The sequence below is a fragment of the Mixophyes fleayi genome, chromosome 11 (assembly GCF_038048845.1).
Source record: "Mixophyes fleayi isolate aMixFle1 chromosome 11, aMixFle1.hap1, whole genome shotgun sequence".
In the NCBI taxonomy this organism is placed as follows: Eukaryota; Metazoa; Chordata; class Amphibia; order Anura; family Limnodynastidae; genus Mixophyes; species Mixophyes fleayi.
Window position 1 is genome coordinate 90215655 of NC_134412.1, and position 16802 is coordinate 90232456.

Consider the following 16802-nt stretch of genomic DNA (forward strand, 5'->3'; position numbering starts at 1 on the left):
TATGGGGGACCAGGGTGTGCAGGTAGAGAACTGGCAAACAAGTGGCGCCTGTATAAAGTGCCATCATTTAAAATGCTTGTTACTTGATCAACTCGTCAGAAGTGACAAGTAGGCCATGTTTTTGTGCCTGAACATCTTTATGTATCTGTGAAACCAGCAGCCTAAAGTAAAGACACCATTATTTTTTCAAATAAGCACAATAAGTAACGTTATGCCACTTTCCAAGTCCAGAGCCTTATTACTGGGTTTTTACGAAGCGAATATTACTACTGGCTCATCCAAAAGATCTATACCGGTTCCAGATTTCAGTGGCTTCTACATTTAATTTCCCTGTGTGCGCATATTCTGCATGAAATAAGTGGCCAAAATGATTCATTCCCTACTGGTTGCAATTGATTTCTTGGTAATGACCACTTCTTGAAGCTTTCAGTAACAATGTACGACCTTCGGAGGTGAGGGTGCGGAGCGGTTACACATGGAGGAAGCTGGCACAGGGAAGAGCATAACGGGCAAGTCAAGCAATTAACAGAGCACTCTATTATAGATCAGAGGAGGCAGAGAGGAACAGTTTATTTTATATAGCTACACAATTTGCTAGTGCTCTATAAATGTCGATAGAATCCAATAAATGCTACTCACCCCCTACACCTCCATCTACACTCCCCTCCACTAGACCAATGATTGTCATTTTTCCTCCCATCTGATTACCACTTCTCTTACAAGACTTTTCCCGCACTGTCCTCGAGTTCTCCCCCAGCCTCCAACATTTCAAATGTTTCCTCAAAACTCACCAGTTCACCAAAGCCTACCAGACTGCTGTCTAACCCTCACCCTTTGCATCACCACCTTGTTCTCCCACTCCAACCCCTCTTTTTTTGGTTCTGAGCTGGAACAATTCATTCAGGCAGCTCCAGGAGGTAAGAGCTCTCTTCTGCTTGTCAGCTGTGTAAAACCAAAGCAACCCAGGTTTCATTCCCTTTGCCCATTTGATAGGTCAAAAGTGACTCCTGCCAGAGGTCAGTCTTCTTCCTCAAGAAGGGGTGGGGGGAGGTTAGGGATTCTAGCAACAGGTTGTGCGGATTATTATTAAAGTGCGAAAAACCATCATCCTCTCCAAATTGCTATTGGGTGTGGAAAGCTTACATCTAGCTTCAGTCTTTACTGCAGGACTGTTTTAAAAAAAGTCTCCGTCTCTCTTCTCTGGAAACTGCGGCACTCTCAATGTTCTTTCAGCGCAAGTTAAATCATGTAGGATCTGCAGACTTTTCAACAAAGGGTTCTACATGTTCAGCCCACTTTGTTCATCCAATAGAGCCTTGGGATCTTAATTTGGTGCTTTGGGTTCTTACTAAGCAACCCTTTGAACCCTGATCGCTGTTACGTTACTTGGAAGGTTTTTTTTTTTAAAATTGCTATTTCTTCTGATCCTCGGGTGTCTGAGTTGGGGGCCCTTTGCTGTCACCCTCCTTTCTAATAAGGCAGTGCTTCACACTACACCCTCTTTTGTGCAGAAGGCGACCTTCTGTTTTCGCTCGAACCAAAAGATTGTAGTTGCAGCGTTTTGTCTTAGGTCTCAGTGTTCAGATGCGTCTCGTATGAGCAGGGCCCATCTTCCCTCCTGTCTCCATACCTGTTCTTCCGCTCCGTCTCTACTGTATCTGCCTGCCTGGAGTTGCTGAAGTACTGGTACTTTGTGTTTATTGTTCTGTACTGTCTTACCCTGTATAGTCTACTGTTTGTACCATGTATGGCGCTGCGGAAACCTTGTGGCGCCTTACAAATAAACGATAATAATAATAATGCGTCCTTACACCTTCTGGATGTGGTCCAGGCCCTCAGGTGCTATGTGGACCATATGGTTTGTAAAGCTTTTTGTTCTGTATGATGGCCACAAGCGTGGTTGGCCGGCCTCTAAGCAACCTGTTGCTTGCTGGATTACGGCCACCCTTTGTTTGGCTTATGTTCAGGCGCCTAGACCAGTGCCAGGTGGGCTTGAACACGCATTCGTCCAGGGTTGTTGGGGCTATGTGGGCGGCACATCACAATGCTTTGCCCGAACAGTTGGGACGCGCTGCTACATGGTCCATCCACACCTGATTCCAAGTTCTACAAGTTGGAGGGCTTTGCACCTCAGGATGCTAGCTTTGGACGCAAGGTTTTACGCACTTCAATTCAGAGCAATCCCTCCCTTAGGGGCATTTTTGTTATGTCCCCATTATCTCAGTGTCTCCCAATGGCAGGAAAGAGGAACAAGGATGATTAATTCACCGTAAAATCCATTTCTCCGACTCCGTTGGCACACAGTGCGCTCCCTGGCTTGGCTGGTTTGTCGTTGGCGTTTACCTTTATGTTGTTTTTTGTTACACCTCGTTAGGTCTCTTCTGGGCTGTTATACAAAACTGAGGATGGCTCCAGATGGTAGGGACATAACAGGATGAGCTATGCACTAAGATAGTTTGAGTTTTAAAGTGCTTTTACTCTTGACCCAACTACTATACCCCAATGTCATAGTGTCCACCAACAGGTAGAAAAAAAAAAAAAATGTTTATGTGAGCTTTTGTTTGCTTATGTGGCTATGTAACCTTGTTTGTACTACCGACATGTATGGCACTGTGGAGCTTTGTGGTGCCCTGTAAACGATAATAAAAAGGTAGTTTTTAAAATACAATAATCTAGGGCACATTGCTCCAGATTAGAGGAAAAAAACCTTATTCGGAAAACCCCAATATGTAAGTATTCCCAACAATAGATCCCATAGCTGTATACAGCAAGGATATTAAGTAACTGAACAGACCTGTATAAATACGCACAGAGATCAGTCACTAAGACTTTAGTAGTTAAAAAGTTTAATCATAAAAACAAACAAGTTGAAGCGAGAGTTGCGGGGTCCCAGATGACGTTCTGTAGATGGGGTGCAGTCATCATCTCTTCGGCCAACTGTGTTGGAAGCCCCTGAAGGTGAAATATAGAAAATAATCTACATATGCAGGTTTACTCTCTATAACAATAATCCTCATCTAAATTAGGAAACACTAACGTCTGGCACTAGATCTAATCAAAAGTTCAATGGAAAGGATCATCTATTTTGAAAACAAGATAAAGGTTATGGAACATTTCTGGATTAATAAAAATAAGGTTTTTCCATTTAGGAGAGAGAACGTTTAATACGATTACAAAGTGAATTTAAATCTCCAGCTGTTGTGGAACAAGCTAGATGGCTTGCTGGTACCTGTAGTTCCACCGCAGCTAGATAGCCACAAGTTGCTTACCTCCGATTTAGCATAATTTGAAAATAATATGAATATATCCCAGGACAGTCCAGCGTTTTGCCATCTTGGTGATGACAATTAGTGAGGGAAATCAAAGTAATTTTATTACTACATTGGCAGATACAGAAACAAATCAGTTTGTGACCTTTGTTTCATATAGGAGGTGAGTTAAGCATCACAATCTTTCTGCAACAGTGTGACAGGAGTCTCACATCAGTACTCTGTTCTGCTGGAGGACCCTGCTCCTTCCACTATATAACTCTCAGTCTGTGGCTTCCTGCTACCTTCATTCCCCTCCTCACATCACTCATCTCCTGAATTTGTCCCTTCTCATGTGTTCGTATCCTATAAAGGTCTATGAAATTAATAACCGATAGGCGTCATTTGGCTATAATGTGTTACTACTACAACACTGCTATTGCAATAATATTTTGAGTCAGTGTAATAGTGGATAACAATTGGTTTCTACACTAGCGGCGACTTACCGATCTGATTTCCCCGGCATGAAGGACATGCTCTTGCTCCCCATTGCCTGGCGCTGTTTCTTTGACGAGGGATTTTTCTGTATAAAGAAAACAGGACGGAGATCAATGTGGACAATTTATACATATTCAGAAATACTGCAAAATTGTCATTACCAATTAAAGTGTACATCAAACATTAAGGATTAAAAGAAAAGTCGAGGTAGGTACAAATCTCATCACGATTACTTATGCAGGTAAGAGAGCCAACAGGTCCTCTTTAGTTACATATAGACTATTCAAAACCTGTAGCATAGAAAATCCTTTTAGGGTCAGCCATACTTGTCTGCCCTCTAGAAGGATTTTGAAAAGAAGATCATGATTTGTAGGAGGACAGCGACCATCTCATACATGCTTACAAAAAGGTACTTAAGACAAAAATTGACCTCAGTATCTTAACTGCATACCAAGAACTCTACTGCTCACCCACTTGTCCCAGTTTCTTTACCGATGATGTAGACCACCAATATGGAGCAGGAGGGCAGAGCCGTGATTAGGATATTAACTGGGTTGATTTGCATGATAAGAGTCTGAGAAGCATACTAATCAATAAACAGGGCATCTTAAAAATCCTTTACTCTGTTCTCTATTTTTTTTGTACAGACCATAAAGTCCTTTTCCGTTGGGTTATGTTTCACCTCTAGGGAGTGTGAAGCAATGGGCGACCCCTCACTTATATCCAACCCCTACAGGACCCGGATACAACAGCACTTACCTTATCTTGTTGAGTTTGCTTATTGGGGTCGAACTCAGACTGACTTTTCACGTTACTTGCGCCTATATAAAACACAAGATTAAATACATTTATTGCAGTCAAAAATCATGGGAGCACAATAATACCAGTCCCTGATCCGCTTCCTAACGCAGCGGGATTCCCCAATTAGACAATAAACACTAGAAACATTCAACGAGAGATTCAAAATCCAAATGTGATGACACATATCTATTAATATCAGATTATAAGCAGGTGGGGTCCAGTTGTAAATAAGAATAATCTGCAATATGGACAATGTTGAGGGCTAGTTCTAGCAGTGACTGCACTGCTTGGTATTGAAATAGCAAAATGTCATCTACGCAGACTGAGAATTATTAGGACTTATTGGTTCAGTGAACAAAACAGAGGCCTTTACCGTTGGCCACAGGTGCAATTTAGCGCACAGTAGTAACACAGATAAAGTGGACAAGAGACTCAATCGTTGTGGTTTGCAATGATAATTCAGAGGAAAGCTTCTGCGTGTGATCTTATGCCATTTACTAAATTAGCCCCATAGGTGACACAAAGCCGGTCACCGCCCCATACGCACCTGCAAACATCTTGAAGTCCGACTTGCTGTAGTCGCGAGGTGTGAACGGGGCAGAAGCAGCAGCGGCCGCTTCCTTCGCTCCTTCTTTCTTTTTGATACGTTTTTTGTCCGATTTGGTGGTCTCGGCCCCTGGCTCACTAGTCACACGTTCTCTCTTCCTGCTGGCCTCCTCCTGTCGGGCAATCAGAGTATTTATTATCCGTTACCATGATGTTTACGCCATATGCACACTTCTAGCGATAAGGACGCCCACACGCAACCTGGAGAGGTCATGTGGCAAGTTTAGGCCGCCAGAGACGGGAAATAATAATGAAAACATTCTGCCGAGCATGTTCCCTATGGCTCGTTCCCAGGATCTACTCGCTCGATGGGATGGGATATTATTCAGGATGTGTATAAATGGAATTGCCACTTGAAGTGCTGGAGGATAAAGGGTATTTTTAGCCAAAATTTAATTTTTGCCTAGCATCCCCATTACCCAAAACTAGCAGAACCATGGCAAGGAAACCCAGGAGGACTCATCCCAACCAGTAACGCCAACGTTTCTTCTCCCAACCAAAAACAGTTCAAACTGAAGTTAGAGTGGACAGAATAGTGTCCCCCAAACGACCTGCTGCAACCCTCTAGCCATCAATGTGTGTCAGATATCAGCTGAACCACTTGGATGGTCACACGTCGGCTATAAGTTTGCTGTACATATTACATGATGCATACGTTATTATGAAACGTCCATCTCATAAACCACAGTAAAGCCTCACTCACCATAGCTTGTTCCCGCACAGATGAGAAACTTGCAGAATTGATTTTGAAGTTCTGCTTTGCTTGTTCCCGGGCGGCTGTAACATAACAGACAGAGATGAAGGAAGCTGCGTGCCTGTCATATATAACGTTCCCTGCCAATCAACAAACCACTGTTCTCCTGCCCTCCCTTCCCCACGGAGGTCACCTTTCTCTGCCAGCTTCTTCTTCCTCGCCTCTTCCTTGGCCTTTGCTTCTCGTTCTTGCTGGGCTATGCTGACAAGTTTCCAGCGGTTACTGATCTAGAAGGAAGAAAAGGGGGAAGAGGGGGGGGGGGGGGTTAGTTCTGGGACCAGAAGACGGGGGATCTGCTCATTAACGCTAAGTGCCGGATAATGAATATATGGATACTCACCTCAAACATTTTTGTATTGGGGTCTGACTTTGCTGCCTGAGAAGCGTGGGCACCCCGAACACTGGATGGCAGGAACTGAGTAAGGGGAAGAGTTAATCTGAAATGTGTGTCTAACACGGAGAAACAGCATTTTAATGGATCATGTCTAGAAGCCCTACCATGCGGAACGGGTTGTCAAAGGACTCCAATATATTTCTTGCCTTCTGCTGAGACACAGAGACGATGTCTATCTCATCCCCTTCATCTCTGGGATCCTAAGAGTATAATAAAAGTTACATGTACGTGTTCTCTGTTCCCGTCAAATTTTAGAAAATTCTTTAGTCCCTGCACCTCTAAGTTTTTGTATTTTGTACTAAAAAACACAAAACGGAGTAAAATATCAGATTCATGCCTGGGAATGCAGTCCATCAAATTACTAGGAACTCATCACATCACTAAGGATTTTAATATAGTAAGAACGATTTAACTAGGAGAGGATTATCACACAGCTCAATAAGACTGACAGGGGAGCTCTGGTACAGATAAATGTATTACGGGAAGAGTAGAGAAATGACTGTATATCTCCTCCTTACTAGGAACCATCACAGAAACTTGGTCAAGGATTATAAGATTATTCTGATACATTGATCCGTTAAATCTTACATTATACAAATACTAAACACAAATATAGGTTTAGAGCTCTTTAAGACAGCTTTTGCTACTTGTACAGAGGGGAGTTTCTCGGACTTTGCAAAGATCCAAAAAGTGGGTGTACGTATCTAAAAGATTCAAGACCCCCCCCCCCCCGGACGTTAGCTTGGCTGTAAACTGAAGGTAGCATGGGGTGGTATGAGAAAGTAAAATGACTCAAATATTCATGGATGGCCAACTTTAGCAAAAATGATTGTTTAACGTCGGCTCCCGCGGCCCTATCTTGTTGTTGAAGTGATACTTACACTGAATATGGTGATGGTGGCTCTGGCGAGCACTGCGATTGGACTGCGCGGTGTGGGAGGAGCCGGTTCCTCGTCATTGAACAGGGTGCCTGCTGCCATCTCAACACCTGCTGGAACATTTATTAGGTTACAGTCTCCACTCTCTTCCACGATAAACAATTGTGTCATTCTAAAACATCACAACCAGCTTCAACAGTACAAGGGCAATATGCACTCAGATCAGAGCCGCGGTAAAACAACGTCACATAATCTCTGAAAAGATTACAGGGTCGTTGGACAATAATTTCTGCATTACACAGCGTACGACAAGTCAGAGGAAGTAGATCATTCATGTATAATAAAACAAAAGTAGTAATATAAAAAAAAATATTTTGGGTTTATTTACATTCCCCCCCCAATAAAGACGTATGTACACATGTACTTTTAAAATACCCCACTTTGTTATTTAATGTACAAGCAATTGTGGTTGCTCCCTAGAACATTCACTAACACATAAAACTTGGCACAGGACCCCGCTATTGGTGGTGAGCTTTCAAGGCTAGTGGACTGGACGAGCCATAGGAATTCACAATGCTATGGAGAGAAGGCGTGTACTGAATGTGGGACCTGATTGGACACAGTAGCAGCCACCCAATCACATGCCATTTGTGATAATTGCATTCCTGTGCCTAGAAGATATGAACTGCCCGGTCGGTCAAGTCCTACAGCAATGAATCTTGACTTATCTTCAATCCAGCCGTAGACAGCACAGAAAAGTGCCAATATCAGCCCCTATTACACGAGGAATCTACAAAATATCACTCACAAAAGCCACAGTAAGAAGAATGCATTACCTGCCCCCGTGAAGGGATTGTGTCCGGCAGGAGAGTAGACGTCATGAGGACCGAACAGCAGACTTTCCATTCTCTGAGAGCGACAGAAGACAGCTGGTTAGTTACGGCTGGTGGCCGGGTAACAGAATATCACAGAGCAGGAAGTCATACCTGGGGCATCGGCAGGGGACCTTTCTTCTTTGCAGACTTCTCTTTCTCCGACTAAGGGGAAGAGAACATTGGAGGAACTTGTTAGACAGAAACAGATATGAACATGAGCGCAATCATTCAGTTCGGCTCTCTGTGAACAGACTATGAAGAGGACCCTAAGGAACTAATGCCCACCCATCGTAGATCTATCTCCTGGGCACTGAGGCCCAGTAGAAGAAGAGGTAGATCTAAGTTCCTGCTACCCCACCAGACTGTCCCTGGTGAGCCTGGGAACTGTGCGATACAGATCTTCTTACACACAGACATTGTTGGGGGAAACAAAGCTAATACAACAGGCTTATACTCCATGGCTACACGCATAAGTAGCCAACCACCATACCTTCAGCAACGGGGTCTCTCGTGCTTGCTGGACGAGAAGTGATAATTCATTAATCTGTTGTCTCACAAGAGGAGGAACTGGGTTACAACAAGCAATTATTCCCTGTGGTTCCCTAAAATAGAAGAGACCATTACAAATGAAGACGGTGTCAAGATTTTGGTAATAGTCATTACTGAAACCCTGAGAAAAAGATAAAGTACAAAGCTTGTTTGGAAGGGGGAAAGAAGCCATTTAACCTGCAACAAATCACTGTCTAAGCCCTGGAACTGGTTCTATAAGCAGTAGTATTATATCACAATGGTTATCTGTGACCGGTGATCAATCTGCTCACAGGGTATCAGAATCATTAATCCCACACTGAGCAAAACAAGGTTACAATCACCAAATTGACTAAATATAGTGATACGATAAAGTAGAATGGTTTAACAAAAACAGAAAAGAAACCTTCTTAAGTCTACCATGTGATACGTAGATTGTTCTTTGCACAATAAACCTAAAGCCATAGATCCTACAGGGCTGGAGTCAATCTTGCTAACTCTTTAATGTCCAATGCCTGCTGTTAAGAGACATTTTACTCTATGTGAACCGCCTTGTTTGATACTTCATTGAAAAGTACTCAAATAGTAAAGTTTTGCAGTCATGTATCTATCATTGGCCACTTGGTGGCACTATTCCATTGAGGTCTTCAGAATTTGACCAAAGGAAGCAAAATGACCTCTGTACAACAATCTTGTAGCCATGCTTACAAATCACGTATGTAATTATTGTGCAAGAACACGCAGCGATTATAAACGATCCCTTTAATGAATACCATTCTGCACTGACAGACATGCAACATCACATTTTCACATATAAATACGGTTAACACTTACCTGGGAAGTTCCTCAGAGATCTTAAACAACATGTGGTTGGGTAAGACATACCTGAAATAGTAAAGGATATAGTGACGAAACCCCAAAACTTAGCCAAACATTAACAGGTCGGGTCGATTTACAGAAGTCAAATGTATAGATATTAATAATGTGCATGTCCTCACCCTGTACTCTCGTCCTCCTGCCGCGCCATCTTGTCTCGCCAGGCAAAGAGAAGCCGGAAGGCGGACAATTGCTGCGTGTTGAGATGTTTCTTCTGCTTCTGGTAGATCTCCAAGTACAACTCCTCTGTGTAGATCGGTTTCACAAATTTCTATGAAAGATGAATACAAAGTTTTACTGCATATTCCTGAAACGTGGTCGTCCCAGGGCCACGAGTAGTATATTAACTGGACGATCAGCTGAAGACATCTCAAACATTACTGCAAACTGCTCATGATTCTTGTTGACCGTGAAACTCGTGTTTAGAATTCACAGTCTTGAAAGACTTCTCTCCGAGCAATCCATCATCCCCATAATATCATCTAGCCTAGTTTACCTTCGATCCTCCATGTAATCTCCAAATACCCAATCATTACTTGAGTTCTGGGGCAGTTTATTTACACCAATCCCATCTTATGTCCAGGGTCTCTCCCTTGTCTATACATTACAAGCCCCCACAAGCATAATGCCTTCGAAACCTTTTGAGGACTCACCTTGAGACATATCTCTTTGCTCCTTTGCCAGACAAGCTGGACAAGGTTCTTCTGACCATTGGCTGCATCTAGAAGCGCTGTCCTCATCTTGTCATAGATATGAAGTAGGTAGTGAGTATCAGCTTGGGCATAATTGATCATTTCTTCTGGCAACGGGCTGTCAATTGGACACAGCTCATTATATTAACATGGTCTCCTTATTTTTGTTCAATCACAGAACACATATGGATGGTTGAACTCACCGAATTCGCCAGTCGGCCAGCTGGTATTTCTTGTCCGATTCTACATTGCAGTACAGGCGGAGTAGGTGGTCCAGAGAGTTCCTCCCTAGGCTGAGCAGACGAGCCGCTTGGTGAGTGTCAAACAAGTTCACTATGTACAAGCCAAAGTCCTTCTGAAGCCACTCAATGTCGGAATCCGCTCCATGCAGCACCTAGGAGTGATGCCAGCGGGGATTATAATGTAGGTCACACAGCAGACGCCACAAGAGACTGACAACATTTCATACAACTTTAGGTAAGGTTCCAATAAAACTGCATGAATAGCAGCCAAACATCAGTCACGTGTACAGGAGGGTTTACAAACATTTCACTTTCTGACCTTGACAATATTCGGATCTGTGAAACTCTCATTGAGTATATAGAGGTCGCTGCGCAGGTCCAGGGTGTCAATGATGTAATCGTCGGTGCGAGTGGAGATCTGCATGAGGCAGGTGAGGCCCAGGAAGCTTCGGTAGGAATGGTGCTGTGAAAGGGAAGAGCTGTATTAAATACCAGTCAGATTATCAGAGGAGGACACCGAACGATGTACAACTTGGTCTGACCTCCAGATCCACAGCAAACTCCGAGCACCGCAGTAATTTCTCATTCAACTCCACCAGGTCATCCAAGGTGGTAACGAAATGACAGGTGACCTCACCCAGGGGTAAAAACGGCTGTTAACACAGAACATTCGGTTATTAATACATAAGTGGCATTTACATTGTGGTATTACAATCCCCTGTAAACTCCTTTATCATAACTGACAATGTAATCCTTACTAATCAGACACATGTGACATCATCAAGTAAAAGGACCATTAGACCTAACGTTGGTTTAAAGAGCTACTGGCAAGATCAACAAATATAAGTGAAAGTTTCTGGAACAGAAGTCGAGATAAATTGAGATAAATGATCACGGGTTTATCTCGACTTTAGTTCTCGCACAGAATAGAAACTTTACAGATATTTGTAAATGTTAAACTATGGGGGAGATTCAATTCAGCGCCATGAGTCTCCGGAACGACCACGGAAACACATGGGACCGACATTCTGGCTAGAAGCTCCACTCTACCTTGCACCCCAAAGAGGCGCACAGCCGGATATCGGCACATCGCCAGGAACAGATTTCACCCCCCCCCAAATGACTTCACATCAGGTTAACTTGTAGTTTACGTCTAGGGGCCCTTTTGTGATGAGGACAGAACACAAACTTATGTATAAGGAGAAGTATAACGATACATCGGGCTTGTGCCTTTGTACGGTCATTGAAATGACTATTTTTATGACAGAGTAGGGGTGGATTACCCCACGGAGCACCGAGATGTCCCCTTCCCATCATTAACAGACCACACTCACCTGGATCTCTGGCTGTTCCATGGAAGACTCAAGCGGAACAAAGTGATCTAATTCATGTTGATAAGGGTGGGAGAACCTAGAACCGCACAGTAGAGTTAGCGCATGCAGCAACACCATATTAAGATGTACAGATGAGTTAAATCACCAAAGATATAAATGGGGATTGTGCTCTAAAAATGCCATATCAAAGTTTTCTGGTTATATAAGAATTAGACTCTAACTTTAATAACCTACCTGTGTCATGTTCAACACTGTGGGCTACTTATGAAAACTGGTGCGCAAGTAGCTATGTAAAAAAAGTGTTGTAACCAATAGCCAACAAGCAGAGCAACTTGTACAGTTTAGACAATGAAAGCAAACATCCGATTGGTTGCTATAGATTACCGGACTGTTCCCTGTGCGCCAGTTTTCCTATACGGCTAATACTTTGCTTCAGCTCATCCGTCCCGTAACTTACATGTCGTCCTCGCTCCGTTTCATTCTCTGCTGATGGATGAAATCTGCCAGCGCCGGCGGAACGTCGAGGTCTTCGGGGCGTTGCTGTCTTTCCCGCTTATTCCTGAGAACTGAGACATTGTATCGTTACCGATAGGATCTCCCATTACAAAAGAAGCATCGACCAAGAATCAGCAGCGGTGGAAATATCTAATCCCGATTCAGAAACACATTTCTAGAAACGTCCTGCAGCATTAACTTCATCAGTTTCCTCCATCAAGATAACGACTGGATTATACAAATCTTAGTTACAATAACTGAAATTCGGCGGTTAATTTCCAAATAAGGTTCTACACCAGACCCCATCGCGGTACCACCTATGTTCATCTAAAATATTCCAATGACACAACTGTACATGCCGCTGCCACCAGCAACAGCCCGACTCACCATCAGGTAATGGTTTCTGAGCATTAGGTTTGATGAAGAGTTTTGGAACAAAAGGAGTGTTTGAGTTATCAATCTTCTCTTTGAACTTCAGTTGCGGTCTTGGGATGTTCTTCGCGTGGAGCAGGCGGAACGTCTCCGATTTGCCTTTCTTGCTGGAGTCGCTGCCCTAAAGGACAAAGCGCAGGAAGAACTACAATGTTGTAGCGGTCTATTTCTAACCAAACAATCCTCATCTTTTATATAGTGAAGACCATACTTTTTTTTTTTTTTTTAAAAGTAACATTTTATTTGAAGATTTTTCAAGTTTTAACAGCATATTGGTTAGATTACAAAGCAAACAGTTGGTATAAACAATTATTAAGAACCTTGTTATTTCGTCAAGCTACAGAATTAGGAATGGAGAAACTTGGAAACATGAGAAGGGGTCGGGGGGGAGGGAGGTAGAGGTGAGGAAATTTAGGAAGAGAAGGAAAAAGGGAGGAGCAGAGCAGGTGAGAGGGCAGAAAGGGAAAAAGAAAAATGAGAAGAGGTTAGTAAGGGGCAAGGGGAAATAGGAGGGGGAGCCCGGCCTGGCATCCTGATGATTGTTAGATGTCCCATATGTGATCCACCGCTAGAGCCAAGACGTCGGTATCTATTTTTAAAAGGCTCAGTATTGGTCTACTCCACAAGTGGCAAGTCAAGGTTGCCAGATACTTCGGAATTTATTGGGCTAGGGAAGACATCTCTGTGTCTTTTTGGATCTCCGCATAAAATATCTCACCTTGCGATTCCAGCTGGAGACAAGAGTCTTGGGAGCCTGGAGCCCAGAAGGGAGAACTGGTTGCCGATTTCGGTTTACTCCAGAAGCTTCATCAAGTAAAATACCCTGAAATGACATACACACCTTTAATTCCTGATGCCGGTATGTTGCTTCTTTATACCCATAACATCATGTACTTGATATATAATGATAACACACTTTGAAAGTAAAAACTAGTGTGAACAGCAATAGAACACATACAGGTGTGGCAGTTAAGGGGTGCACCCCTGCATCACACTAGCATAAAACTATAGAAGAAATATTAGACAGAAAATTACCACTCTTTCGAGGACAGCATCATTGGCGTCTATCAGCAAATCAAATTTATCTTCCAGTGCGGTGACTTTGCTTCGGTCTTTGATATGACTGCGACAACCATGATACTGCATAATCTGGCTCATACTATGGAGAGAAGAGAGAGATCTAAATGCATCATATTTAAACGGCAGAGAAGAGTCAACAGGTTCACAAAGTCCGAAGAATCTGGCCGCCTGTTGCACTTCAAAAGGGACACAGATATCCATGTAATCCGTAGCTCGGGAACTGATATCAACAAAAGCAGAAGTAGTATCATTGTGTATGAGATCCTGAGCTGTCAGTGAAGCAACAGAAGACAGGGATCAGCTGATGAAAACAGGAAGAGAGAAAAACGACCAGGAGGTGTATGTGCATGATAGTTGATACAGAGTTACTGCCTGAGTATAATTAGCAACTGGGTTCCGATCTGTGGGCAAATTGCAAGAGAGCATAGAGACAGCTAGAAACTGCATAATAAAGAGGATTAATGACCTGAAGGGAGAATAGCAATGGCATACAAGTGGAGTGCTGGAATAGACAAGAGAGACTGAACAGAGATCTATCGGACTAGGTATCCAAGCAGAAAGTAAGTGACATTGAGACTACAGAAGAGATAAAATCAAACAGACATCAGTGAGATTTATAATGTAGAGCTTCAAGTGAAAGATAAATCCATAAAACAAGCAGTCAATCCGAGTAGTGGTGCAAGATATCTGTTGAACACACTTCTACATTAAATTCATACATCAAACTTGTTTTTCTTAGGGTAGTACAAGTCATTATAATAGTGACATTTGTCTTGTACAACACAATTGTTTCACTGTACGAGTCCATGCTAAATTTACTGGGAGACTATTTCATGGAGCTATAGGGAAAAAATAAAGAGAATTTTGTTTACAGTACCTCCCTAAGCTGTATTATATTGTCTATATTATAGAAGTGCAACACTGGCAGGTTACCAAGGCTGCTGCTCAGCTAAAAGACCATCATTGGCAGGGCAAGCAGATTACCCATCTACAACAGAACTAGCGAGAGGACACTTGTGGTTTCTATCTACCACAGACATACCATTGAAGCAGTCGGTCTCCCTGGGTTTGGCAGAAGGCACGGAAGCCAGGAAAACTGCGGTAGAAATCATATTCATCCCCATACTGCGGAAGCCCGGTGGATGCCTTTGTGGTGGCGACGACGGTTCCGAGGGCATGCTGATGGAGGCAAATCAGGAAAAGCTTTCCAAAGTTATTCAGCCACTTTATACACATACAAGATATATAAACTATAATAACACTCATTCATCATTCTTTAATAGTGTATCAATGACAGACAAAGGTGGAAAACAAATGACGGCATGATGCCCTCTTATGATTACACAATACCCCTTCATACAGGACGACCAGGAAAATAAAACATTATTTACTGCACTATCAGTAGGGAACATTGTGGAATTTGCAGTGTCAGACTACAGTAATGGTTGATTGACACAGAGCAATGCTGGGATATTGCAGTCAGGGGTGTACATACCAAAACTAGGTAACCGCAAGAGGAGAGTACACACCCTCTGCAGGTCATAAACTATATCACTATTCAGGGGTAGACCGTAATAAAAAGAGTTATTACAATACATAGCAGCCAAGTGCCATAATAAAATCACCTCAGCTTTAAGACTTAATATTTGATGCACTGCAGTATTTAAATCATGCAAAATAACAATCTAATCACGTGATGCTGGGCAGACACATGTGGTCGGGAGTTTAAACCGTCATAGGCCAGGCTTGGGCAACCTGTGGCCCTCCAGCTGCGGTGGAACTATAAGTCTCAGCATGATGTGTGTGTTGGGACATATGGCTCCACAACAGCTGCAGAGAGGAAAGTGCTATCACTGTATAATAATCATACATTTACAATGAGGGGGGCCACAGCCGCCCGTGCACTCAGTGCTAGGGCCCCAGCACGGCCACTGCCTCATAATAACCAACCTTGACAAACGTGTCGGTGTCGGGGAAGCCGGGGATGGGCTCGGTGGCCCCGGGTTTCTGCATCTCGCTCGTCTCGCCTCCTGCGGGCGCCGCCATCTTGCCAACCAAACAACGCCTACGTCATCAACGCCTAGACGTCTAGGGACGCTTGGGCGTTACGTCACACGCTGGGCAGCCATGTCCGCCATCTTGGTGGTGGCAGAGTGTGGAAAACACTTCCCTAGTTATATAACTAGGTTGTGAGGCTGAACCTGCAGACATTGTACCAGGTTCTGGCATCTATGGTCCTACAAAGGCAACTTGGGAAAATAATGAACTACAATTCCCAGCATCCTGCCAGAGACTGAGCAGCATATGTCCTTTCTTCACAGTGAAGAATATTTTTTTTCCCCCCATTGGTTTCTGAGAGATGTCTAGAGGTGCATGAGTCTATCCTATCCGATTATTTATGTGCCAGTATCACCATTAAAAGAGCTATAGACCTGGGCTTTTATAACAAGATGTTTTGCTGCACATGGCCTAATGCACCAGGTGATATATAGTTTATTTGATCATATTGCAATATTTAGGGGAAGTATATCTTGTGTTCACTTAAGACTATTGCCAACTATACAGAAAGGAGACAGTTCCTGCAGCAAGCAATGTGCAGGATTGAAGATTCCCATCTCTCCCCTTCCGCCCCTATTGTTTCTGATCATCCTCGCTATGTGTGTCTGTTACCTATAGACAGTATGAACAGATCTGCACGTCTTCTACAGCATCGGTGGGATTTATAGCTTTCTGCTTTGCGTACCCTGAATGTTAAATTTTAACATCTGTGAATCCCTGGAGCCTGTAAGGCTGTATCCCATTTGTTCTCAGTGGTTTCCTATTTAACCCCCTACAAAATATTTAACAGACACTTATTTTCCTATTAGTCACAGCCCTGCAGATTCCAAAGTAACATGATCAAATATAAAGGAGGCCTAGAACAGTTTAATCTTGTTTCGTACCTAAAAGTATGTAGGGCTCAGGTCCAGCTTCAGGTCAGGTTGTTCATTTCCAAATTATGGGAGTGGCAGCTGTGCCCAGGTGCTGGCAGTGCTCAAATATATCAGGTGTAAATCAATGATCATACAG

General features: G+C 43.2%; 1 protein-coding gene across 2 annotated transcripts; it reads right to left on the minus strand.

Annotated features, from left to right (window-relative positions):
* Window positions 1–2829: 2829 nt before the first annotated feature.
* EXOSC10 (exosome component 10) lies at window positions 2830–16802 on the minus strand. Of its 2 annotated transcripts, none has more exons than XM_075190191.1 (25): window positions 15684–16802; window positions 14776–14912; window positions 13689–13812; window positions 13372–13476; window positions 12609–12774; window positions 12184–12292; window positions 11727–11802; window positions 10935–11045; window positions 10712–10855; window positions 10354–10544; window positions 10112–10268; window positions 9581–9729; window positions 9417–9467; window positions 8545–8656; window positions 8166–8216; window positions 8016–8088; window positions 7183–7292; window positions 6406–6501; window positions 6248–6322; window positions 6041–6134; window positions 5857–5930; window positions 5095–5266; window positions 4506–4567; window positions 3755–3831; window positions 2830–2952 (listed from the first exon to the last, which is right to left on the minus strand). In XM_075190191.1, the coding sequence occupies exons 1-25, from the start codon at window positions 15777–15779 to the stop codon at window positions 2922–2924; spliced, it is 2643 nt and encodes an 880-aa protein (XP_075046292.1). In that variant the 5' UTR covers window positions 15780–16802; the 3' UTR covers window positions 2830–2921. The 2 variants fall into 2 exon arrangements, with proteins under 2 accessions (XP_075046292.1, XP_075046293.1); XM_075190192.1 differs by having other exon boundaries at window positions 7183–7289; window positions 15684–16800.